This window comes from Chenopodium album, chromosome 2 (genome assembly GCF_948465745.1).
Source record: "Chenopodium album chromosome 2, dcCheAlbu1.1, whole genome shotgun sequence".
Lineage (NCBI taxonomy): Eukaryota > Viridiplantae > Streptophyta > Magnoliopsida > Caryophyllales > Amaranthaceae > Chenopodium > Chenopodium album.
Genome location: NC_137835.1, coordinates 78122051 through 78133785, shown reverse-complemented (window position 1 = coordinate 78133785; position 11735 = coordinate 78122051). Strand labels below are relative to the sequence as shown.

Sequence of the window (11735 nt, the reverse complement as noted above, 5' to 3'; positions counted from 1 at the left end):
AAAAACCTGCTCCTTGAAATTAGGTGTTGCATTAGTAGGTGAACACATGTCCACTACTATCAAATTACTCCCTAGCAGTTATCCTCCAATACAAATATGAGAACAAACCGTAGTTACTCTTCCTTTTCTCCTTTTACATCCAATTCTATATTTTCTAATCTTAATTTGGAAGACTAACACTCTCTTTTCAATTTCAACTGTGTGTTTTTAGTATTGCAAGGTTAGTATTTTGGGCACATAATAATAGACGAATTTGGTTTTATCATATCGAAATTATTGATTTATTAAACTCCATAACTTTTATAGTCAATCTCTTTTCTTTTTTTTTTTCAATTTTGCCAATCATTTAGACTATCTACTCATTTTCATCTTCTTTTATTTGCAGGATGTCAATTGCTTACGCTCCTTTCGTGTATTTGAACCCGTACTCCAAATTTTGGAATGTAAAGGCAAGGATAATTAGATTGTATGAAATTCAACATGTCAATAATAACAAAAAAATTTGGAAAATGGTTCTTCTTGGTGCTACGGTGTGTAAACATTTTTTATACTTCCTCTTTACAGTGCATTCTTATTATATTTTTTATTTTTTAAAAAATAACATACTCATTTATATTTATCTATATTTTTTTACAGGGAGAACCCATTCAAGGTATTATATTTACAAAGGATGCTGACAATTTTATTGGCAAATTTCAAGAAGGTTTAGTGTACTGTTTTAAAAGGGTACAAGTTATTCAAGCTGACGATTGGTTACGAATAGTTCGTAATCCGTATCAACTCAACATTACTACAGACACAGAAATATCCTTGATTGATACCGACATTGAAGATTTTCCCAAGTACTTCTACAATTTGGTGTCTTTACACGGTGTGACCTCATTCAAGCGCATTGAAGGAATTGTGATAGGTTAATATATCACCTTTCATTTTACATTTTATTTTTATTTACGGTACTTTGTTTTTTTTTTTTTTTTTTTTGGAAATCTTCAGTAATCAATTAATTAATATTTTTCCTTTTATGTTTTTTATTTTTTAAATTAGATGTTGTGGGACTAATTATATATGCAAGTGAGATTCACCGGAATGACATTACGGGTACTATTAAACAAGATATTATCCTGCTTGATCAAAGGTAAAATCTAAAGTTTTAGAGGACTTGAAAGCTTGCCCACTCAATCACTCATGCATTCATTCATTAATTTAATTTATATCGTACACTGCTTGACTAAGATATCAAAACCATATTAAGATATCATCAATTTATCCTATAAACAAGGTAACTACCCAAAAAATATAAGATAAGCATATCTAATAATATCTTAACAAATCCCAATATGATAATGACGCAATATTATTTATTTATTTATTTATTTATTTTATATATATATATATATATATATATATATATATATATATATATATATATATATATATATATATATATATATATATATTACTTTATTCTAATGAACTAAATTTTTTTAAATAGTTGTTTTGCTATGAGATTGACAATATGGAATAGAAGATTATGATCAAAATCTCACTTTGCTTGCATGTAGTGTCCAACTTCAAAATTATAATGGTAAACTTAATTACATGAACAATTTTTATTATAAAATCATAGTTTGCTACTACAAAAGATTAATTTTATGTAGATATTGATTTAATTATTCTAAACTCACCTTTTAGGTACACTACATTTGACATCCGGAAGGTACACAAGGTTATATATCAATCACAATGATTCTACTTCCCATGAAATAGCAAATGGTTAGTAATTTATGTTATTGTAATGCTTTTTTCTATTTTTGTTATATTAATGATTTTTTTTTATATACATAAATAATAATATTAAACTAATAATTTCAACCGTCACTTTCTTATACATTGAGGATGATATGTATTTTTTTAAAAATATGATCAGCATGTTACTTAAAATATCTAATGCAATCTTAATTTTTTTAAAAGGTATTTTAATGATTACTTTGCTCAATCAAAAGCTAAGTGGATACAAACATGTGAACTTTCGTTACATCGGACACTTTTGATATCAAATGCCCGTCGTACTACAACATTTAAGTTTCCATCAAGGCCAAGAGTAATATTTCACCATATTTCAATAAATACACTATTTACTTTTTTTTTTCCATCAACTATTATTTTCAATTATTCAAGTTTTATTATTTAATACTTATTAAATTGTCCAAATTATCTTTTATTTGTTTTTACATAATTATATTTTTAAATTGTTGTACTTTATAAATTGTCCATGTATCTTTTCCTTATAATTTACAGGGAAAGGTATATAGTGTTCTTGGGATGTTGGTTGATATTAATGTAAAAAGCCTCACATGGTATGATGCATGCTCTATTTGCAATTATAAAGTCAATTATTTTGGTGATCAAAGGACATGTTCAAATTGCCACAAATATAATCCTGAAATCATTCAAGGGTAAATTCCCTGAATTATTTTTAGTCTGTATCAATCATTTCTTATTTTTAATCAGTTTTTTAAATTGTTATGTATTTATTTTGGTAAACAGTTTATCACTCAAGATTACTATTAGAGACTCAAGTGGAATATTGCATTTGATTTTGTTCAACCAACAAATTGAATTCCTTCTTCGGTCTACTGTGTCCCAATTAAAGGACTTGCATGAACAGGTTAATCTACACAACATATTTTTACTTGCCATCTCATTTATTTCTTTTTCTAACATTATTATATTTTATATTATACACAGGTAAATGAGAAAGAGATGATGATGTTGTTACATACACATTATGATACCTCATATGTTTTTACTCTTACATCCCAAAGTTCTTTATCGTCACACTACAAAGTTATTTATGTCACATTTGTTAATTGGGAGGAAGAATGTGCATATTTACTTAAAAGGTGAGCACATTCATAACATATTTTGGTTCAATGTAACTAAACTATTATATGCTATATTCACTATATTGATTCTATTTTTTTTTTAGGAGACGAGAAATGACTATAAATCAATCATGAAGCCAACGCGTTGTTGATGGTGCTCCATAAAGTTTTACTTATAAAATTTAGCACTTTGTAAAAGAATTTATTAGTTTGTACATTATGTGATATGTAAATATATAGTCTTTATACGAATTTTACTATTTTGCAATGTAATCAATGTTCATACTCTTACTTTCAACAATATTTTCACAAAGAAATAAATGATAAAAGTCTAACTTAAACAAAGAATTCATCAAGTTATTGATCATCAACGTAATATGTAATATGAAACAAAGAATTCATAAAGTTAAATTTCAACACATGTACAACGTATACATGAATATTCCATAATTAATGGAGGATTATTTTTAATCTATCATATATAATTATACCATGCTTTGGAAACCAAACCTAACAATTCAAAGTTATCATAATTCCACTATCTACTGTTGGGATAAGAATTGATTAAATTAAATTAGTCACTATCCTACAAAAAAAAAAAAAAAAAAAAAAAAAAAAAAAAAAAAAAAAACCGTCCTCATATAAAAAAAAAAAATCGTCCATCTTATATGGGAATATGGGATACAATTTCAAAGGTTATTTTTCATTTGGACTCAATCAAAACTGCTTCTTTACTCCAACAAAAAAAAAATATTAAAAAAATGTATCGACAACCACTATTATTAAACATGTCATCAACTCCTTCCCATTAATATATCATCATTATCATGATCTTCCTCACTAACTATATATATATCTAAATATTCATCCATTTAATTAAAAAAAAACATCAATATAAATTTTATTTCTACTTCTTAGATTATTCAATAACCTTTTTGTCAAAATAAAAAAAAATAAATAAATTACATTTCTTTTAACGTTTTTTTTTTTTTTTTTTTTCACATACAGTTTTACTACGTTACTACACTAAGTCTCTATTGTATTATTAAAAAACAACTACTCACACTATTATCCAAATAAGAAAGTAACGTCTCTTAACATTTAAGAAATGAATTATGACGTGACCATGTCCACTATCAAATTAGGAGTTATATTCCCTTAAAAACATGAGTACAGTAGTAACTGTTTTTCCTTTTCTATTGACATCCACTATTTTCATTCTTCAATTGCAATGTACTAGATTAATGCTCCCTATTCAAATATAACTAGGTGTTGCAAGGTATTGCAAGGTGAGTTTTTGGGAAATCTAATAAAGAGCTTTAGGGAAACATAATAATATATGATTTTGGTTGTTTATAAATTTATAATTTTTTTTGTTATGTTTCAAGGTATGGAAAATCAAATGTCATCTACATCATACTATCGTAGGCTATCACGAGAAAGGATGACCCCTGAGCAACTTGAACAAGAAGCTATTGCCCGAAATGCTCAAAGGCGGGCTACTTACCAATTAAGGAGAGATGCTCGACAAAATGACAATCGTTCAGCTTTAATTGATATTACTAATCAAGATGTCGCAAGTGGCACACTCACTTCTTCAAATCATGTTTCAATTAGAAGCACATGTGAGTTCAGTTACATAGACTACGTTTGAAGCATTTTCCATATTGTAAATAGTGTCATTGTTCTTTATATGATATATGAATATGAGTTATTTACAAAAGATCATAGATATTTATGTTTGTAGTGTTAAAAAAAATTATGTAGTTACAGTACTTACTTTATAAAGATGACTAAAAAATAGTTTGAAAGTATAAAAGTAGGCCAGGGGAGTATAGCTTATATGTTGTCGCAAATGAATTACATATATACTTAGTTGCACAAAACCACAATTAAGATCTGATTTATTTAAAGTTCTGACCAACAACAAAATTATTTTACTAATTACTAATTTTTTTACTGTACAAAACAACATTATTATCTAATAACAATTAAGGTTTTAAAGAGCTATTGTATTGACTCGATTAGTCACTAATTGAGAGAAGAACACTAAATAATGATTCACCTCTAATACATGATTTAAATTTGGAAAAATTTCCAATTATAAGAGTAAGTGATTCTTGGAAGCTCGAGAAGAACAGTCTGTTGAGATTAGAAGAAGAAATGAATATTCAATTTCACTCTAAACAATAGAAATGAATGTATTTGATATATTTATTGGCATGTTGTCAATCAGCTTCACCTATTTTCACATTTAAGGAGAAATAAATATTCATCACCCATCATGTTTCAGTTTTTATCTTTGTGTTTTTTTTTTCATTTTTAATATACGTATATGTAAGCATTAAATGTACGATTTTATTTTCCACATTGCATTGCAAACTAAACTTTTCAAAACTCACTTTATTCTAAATAAGTGAATGCCAATGCAAAATTGCAAATATTATAACTCTCTCCTTCTCTTTCTTAATTACTAAATCAAATGAGACTTACATGATACTATACAGTAATTGTGTGTTTTCTACACCTAAATTTGTTTTAAAATTGTATTATTATCATTTTTAGATCAAACTATACCTGATCATAGCTCTAATAAAATTCAAAGTGAACCTAACTCACCCTATACTATTCAAATATACACGTTACAAATGAAACCAATTTGCAACTGATTAACCATTGGAAAAATTCTTTGACTTATCAAATAATTTTTAAAAAAGCCAACATAGCCTCCATCCAAAACCAAAAAAGGACCTTTTATAATAATAATAGCACACTTGCCATTATAATAATGCCTACGCCATGTCATATAGACATATACTAACTAAAATTTAAACCATTATATTCACACATTCAGACTATGCATACCAAAATTTTCTAATGCTTTTATGATGAAATCAATCGGTCCCAGCTACTATAACTATTACACTTCTCATGTTGGTGAGAAAACAATATCATTATAATATGATAAAGTAACAACAATTGAAAAGGGATTGGAACCTAACCATCTATAACTTATCCCCAAATCCGAAATATCCCAAACGGTGAACCGGATAAGACACAAAAAAAAAAAAAAAAAAAAAAAAAAAATGATAAAGTAACAATTTCCATAATAATTGTTCAAGAAAATGTGACACAAACTAATCAATAAGCTTATAAAAATATTTAATAATTGTGATATATATGCACACTAATATTTCATTAATCTTTAAAATCAATACATGTTCATTTATGTATTCGATTAATAATTGAAACATATTAAATTTTTATCAAACTTACTATATAGTATTTCATTCATTATACAGCAATTCATATTGGTGAAAGTGTCATATCGCACAATTTTACGTGTAATGGACAACGAAATATCCAAGGTGGTAGCACAATTTTTTGTGATAGTGGCATTCAAGGCAATCCTAATGTAATGCATAACAACAATGTTCAAAGAAGAAATAGGGGAAGAGTCTGTCATCGTTCTGCAAATAACTTTCATGAGCAAAGAGGAGTCCCGATCGTTCAACTATCACCTCCGAGAACGTGTGAGTTTTGTCAAGCTCGCCTTTTTCATAATGAAACATCCCAAATATGTTGTTTGTCTGGGAAGATTACCTTGCCAACCTTACCTGTTCCCGAAGATCTACGTTCTTTATACATTGATCAAACATCTATTGGAATACAATTTAAGAGTGACATTAGAAAAATTAATCACTTATTCGCTTTAACCTCCATGGGAGTGCACTTAGATGAGAGCTTAGCTAATGCTCAACACGGAGTATAAACATTTCGAGCTCAAGGGTCTATATATCACAAGATAGGCGGGCTGCTCCCAAGTACATCAGAATCTCGACCACGATTCCTTCAGTTGTACATATATGACACTGAGCATGAGGTTGAAAATCGTCTTGCGGAGAATAACACAATACGACAAGATATTGTAGAAAAAATTAAAGCCATCCTTGATCGGTGCAATCCTTTTGTTCATAATCTTCGAAGTTTGGCTCAACAAGGAAACATACAAGAATGTGCACTCCGTATTAATGAACAACCATCAGATCGACCACAGTATTGTCTTCCTACTGCTTCTCAAGTTGCGGCTGTGATTGTCGGAGGAGAAGAGGTTGCGAACTTAAATCCAAGGGATATTTTAGTTCAATCAACCTCTGGCCAATTAATGAATGTGTTGGATACTGCTGGATACTATGATCCCCTTCAATATCCATTACTATTTCCATATGGTTCTTATGGATGGTCGATAAACAGTCTTGATAATAATGGAAGAACCATACCTTGCCGAGCATTCTACGCTTATATTATTCAAGTAAAGTACACTCCTCTCTCGGATTAACACGTAGATTTATATTATTTTCTCATAATTTAACAATACTTTATTGATTGTAGGTACGACAATATGTCTCCATCATCTTAATGGCAGGGCGCTTATTTCAACAATTCATTGTTGACATGTTTGTGAAAATTGAGGCAAATAAGCTAAAATGGATTCGAGATAATCAAGATACAATTAGAGCTGAATTGTATCAGGGACTTCAAGATTGTTTAGATGTCGGAGAACTCAATCCAGGTTCTTTTCTTAAATATGTTGTTTGCCTTTAATTTTAATTTTACTATTATTATGTACTATAATATAATTTACGGTACATTGTAATTATAGCAAATGCCGGGAAAACAACCGTTCTACCTTCTTTGTTTGTCGGGTGTCCAAGAGACATGAATCAAAGATTTCAAGATGCAATGGCATTAGTTACACATTATGGAAAACCAGACCTGTTTTTGACAATGACATGCAACCCATCGTGGAGAGAAATTGTAGATGAGTTATTGTCAGGTCAAACAGCACAAGATCGTCCCGACTTAATCACCAGAATATTCCATGCAAAATTTGAGGAATTCAAGATGGACGTTGTAGAAAAAGGCGCTCTAGGGAAGGTTATTGCCTATGTCTATGTCATTGAGTTTCAAAAAAGAGGCTTGCCACATGTTCACATGCTGCTCATTTTGGACGAAAAAGACAAACCAAAATCTCCGGAAGAGTATGACACATTTGTGAGAGCCGAGATACCTGATAGAGATGAAGAACCACGATTATACGATGCTGTTTTGAAGCATATGTTCCATAATCCGTGTGGCGAAGGTCGTCGAAATTCTTCTTGCATGGAAAATGGGGTTTGTAAACGTAAATTTCCTAAACCCTTTGCAGAAAGCACAGTCCAAGGCAAGAACTCATATCCTATTTATCGTCGCCGTGGTGATCGTTCGCCAGTGCCTTTACATGAGAATAGTGCAACCTTCGTTGATAATGGTTGGGTTGTTCCATATAATTCATGGTTGCTACTAAAATATGATTGTCATATCAATGTAGAGATCTGTAGTAGCATCAAGAGTGTAAAATATTTGTACAAGTATGTGCATAAGGGTGTAGATCGTGTTTCAATGGAAGTTCGAACAGGGGCTGAACACAATGAGATTCAACAATATGTGGATGCTAGGTGGGTATGTGCACCTGAAGCATTATGGAGGATATATCGGTTTCCCATTACTCGAATGTGTCCATCTGTTGATCGATTACAGCTACATTTGCAAGATAGGCAAATGGTTAGATTCAGTACAAATCAATCTATTGAAGACATCCTTCAAATGCCACAAAACTCTCGAACTATGCTCACAGAGTTCTTCAAGATGGATTCCTTAGATCCAGAGGCAAGAACATACCTATATAGAGAATTTCCTCAACGTTATCGGTGGCTGACGGCTACAAAAACATGGAGAAAAAGGAGGAGTACACAAAGAGTGATAGGTAGAATCTACACAGCCTCACCAATGGAAGGAGAAAGATTTTTCTTGCGTTTGTTGTTGGATCATGTTAAAGGCCCCGAATCATTTGAGCATCTACGTACTGTCAATGGGATTGTTTATTCTACTTTTAGAGAAGCAGCTGAAAAACTAGGTCTCATGGAGAATGATGCAAGCATTCGTGATTGTTTGCGTGAAGCATCAAACTCTAAGATGTCATCATCATTGAGAAGATTGTTTGTCACGTTATTGGTTTATTGTCAACCAACTGGGGTTCGATCTTTATGGGATGAATTTTATCATTACATGGCTGAAGACTACTTATATTCAACTTCAACAAATCCAGAGCTGGTACGTGATTCAGTTCTCTATGATATAGATCGCATGTTAAAACAATTAGGAAAGAGTGTCAATGACTTCGACTTACCTAAAATAAACATGCGATTGGATGGAAATGCACAAGTAGCTAGAGCCATACATGATGAATTATCAGCACCAGTGCCCCCTGAAGACGTGCATTGTGCGGAGCATCTTAATGACGACCAACGGTCTTCATTTGATATCATAATGGAAGCTATTGATGCAGAGAATGGTCGAATTTTCTTTATAGATGGTCCAGGTGGGACAGGTAAGACTTATCTATATCGAGCCATACTTGCAACAGTCAAGCTTAGAGGGAAATTTGGATTACCAGTAGCCAGCTCAGGTATTGCTGCCACACTATTGCATCGAGGAAAAACCGCTCATAAAACTCTTGGTATTCCGGTTACGCTGCATGCTTCGTCAACTTGGAAGTTTAGTAAACAAGATGTAGAGGCGCAATTGGTCAAGTATGCAGCTGTCATTATATGGGATGAAGCAACAATGACTCATCGACATGCGTATGAAGCAATTGATCGTAGTTTAAGAGATCTAACAGGGGTTGATGTTCCATTTGGCGGCAAAGTCGTAGTGTTTGGTGGAGATTTTAGACAAATTTTACCCGTTGTACCAAAAGGAACAAAGGCTCAAACTATAGATGCGTGTTTGGTCAGGTCAACACTATGGAGACATGTTCAGCTACTCCATCTCACTCAAAATATGAGATCGATACAGGATCCTGAATTTGCAGCCTTTCTTTTAAGAGTTGGAGATGGATGTGAGCCTACAGTTGATGAAGACATGATAAAGTTACCATCTTCAATATGTGCAGGAAATGGTGATAATATTTCAGTTGATAATCTTATCCATCAAATATTCCCAAACCTCACTGAGCACGTAGGTGATGTGTCATACATGGTACAAAGAGCTATAATAACACCAACAAATGACGAAGTTGACATGCTTAATGAGAAGATACTTACAGAGTTTGTTGGAGAAGAAAAAACCTACTACTCATGTGACACTGTTCCAGAAGATCGTCAAAATCTCTATCAACAGGAGTTCTTGAATTCATTATCCTTTGGTGGTTTGCCACCACATATTCTTAAGCTAAAAGTTGGCTCTCCAATCATGCTTTTGAGAAATATTGATACAAACAGTGGGTTGTGTAATGGGACAAGGTTAATATGTAGTCGGTTAAGGGATCATGTGATTGAGGCAGAAATTTTGACCGGAAGTCATAAAGGGACACGAGTGTTCATTCCACGTATTCCTTTAAAAACGGCAGAAGATGTGAAGTTGCCATTTGAAATGATCCGGAAACAATTTCCTGTGAAATTGTGTTTTGCTTTGACCATAAACAAATCGCAGGGGCAAACCATTCCTCATGTTCGTATATATCTCCCCCAACATGTTTTCAGCCATGGACAGTTATATGTTGCACAATCGAGAGGGACCTCACAAGAAACAACCAGAGTTTTGGTTAGTAAAGGAGATGTTCGAGGTAGATGTGGTGTATTTACAAAAAACGTGGTTTACAAAGAAGTCCTCCTGCCTCATATGCCACAACCCTAATTATCAGGTATAATCGTAAATATTAAACATGCATACATAACTATTTAAGTAATATACATCTATGAAATGACTTCTTTATCTTCTTATCAGGGAGCAAGCTAAGCGTGATAAAAGTCAACAACTAAGCATCAAAAGTGTATGGAAGCAAAAACAACTCATGCTAAGGATATTTTTTATGTTTTTTATATTGTAATTTTATTACAGCATTATCTCCAAGTATATCTACAATATGTATGCGAAAATAATTTCAACTCTTAATTTTCATAAAATATCATGTATGTATGTGGTATATTGTGCACGCATGGCGTGCATATTTTAGCTTGTAACTTTAAGGTGAATGGTAGTTTTTTTTTTTTTTTTTTTTTTTTTTTTTTTTTTTATGAAAAAATTGTCAAAAATAATACGAGTACAAACTTTTATGTTTTAATAATACAAACTTTTGAGGTATTAGAAAAACAAACAACATTAAAGGGAATGGGAATGATTGAATTAGACAAACAAACAACATTAAAGGGAATTATGGCAGTTGATTCCCATTCCGTTTCTTGAAACCCTTCCAACCAAATGCCCCCTTAGGGATTCGCTTAAAATATTTCAATATTTTAATTATATTTTAAGGAAATTTTGACAATTACCACCGGGGGTGTTAAATATCGCCATCCAAAATTATCAAATCCGCCAACATTTAGTGTGAATGGACAATCATGTCCTTAGTACTTCACTACTATCTTCCCTCTTGCCATCAATCACTAACACCTTGACACCACCACCCTAATTGACGACTAACACCACCACCACCCCCACCACACTGACCGGCGACGATCACCACCGCACTAGCGACCCACCACCTTCCCTTTTTTTTTATTTTTAAATTTCAGGCAATCGCGGTAACCAAAGCCCAAAATCAATTACTGTGTATGGTAAACGGAGCCCAAAACCAGTTACCATGCATGATAACCGGTTTTGGGCTCCGGTTACCATAGAATCAGTTAAGGTTCACGGTAACCGGAGCCCAAAACCGGTTACCACGCACGGTAACCGGTTTTGGGCTCCGATTACCACGGTTGCCTAAAATAAAATAAAAAACACCACCTTCACGCCGACCAGGGAAGG

The 11735-nt window shown here is 32.1% G+C and overlaps 1 protein-coding gene across 1 annotated transcript; it reads left to right on the top strand.

Moving 5' to 3' along the window:
- The first annotated feature begins 509 nt into the window (after positions 1 to 509).
- On the top strand, positions 510 to 10622 carry LOC145576407 (uncharacterized). Its single transcript, XM_081634179.1, has 13 exons — positions 510 to 530; positions 637 to 910; positions 1045 to 1135; positions 1972 to 2101; positions 2299 to 2357; positions 2548 to 2668; positions 2749 to 2903; positions 4155 to 4174; positions 4274 to 4510; positions 6188 to 6651; positions 6742 to 7197; positions 7278 to 7458; positions 7549 to 10622. The coding sequence occupies exons 1-13, from the start codon at positions 510 to 512 to the stop codon at positions 10620 to 10622; spliced, it is 5283 nt and encodes a 1760-aa protein (XP_081490305.1).
- The last annotated feature ends 1113 nt before the right edge of the window (positions 10623 to 11735 follow it).

Coding starts and splice junctions, on each gene's coding strand:
- LOC145576407 (XM_081634179.1), top strand. CDS start 510: ATGGTTCTTCTTGGTGCTACG. Junction 2,358..2,547: donor AATGTAAAAAGCCTCACATG/GTATGATGCATG, acceptor TTTGGTAAACAG/TTTATCACTCAAGATTACTA. Junction 7,459..7,548: donor TGTCGGAGAACTCAATCCAG/GTTCTTTTCTTA, acceptor TTGTAATTATAG/CAAATGCCGGGAAAACAACC.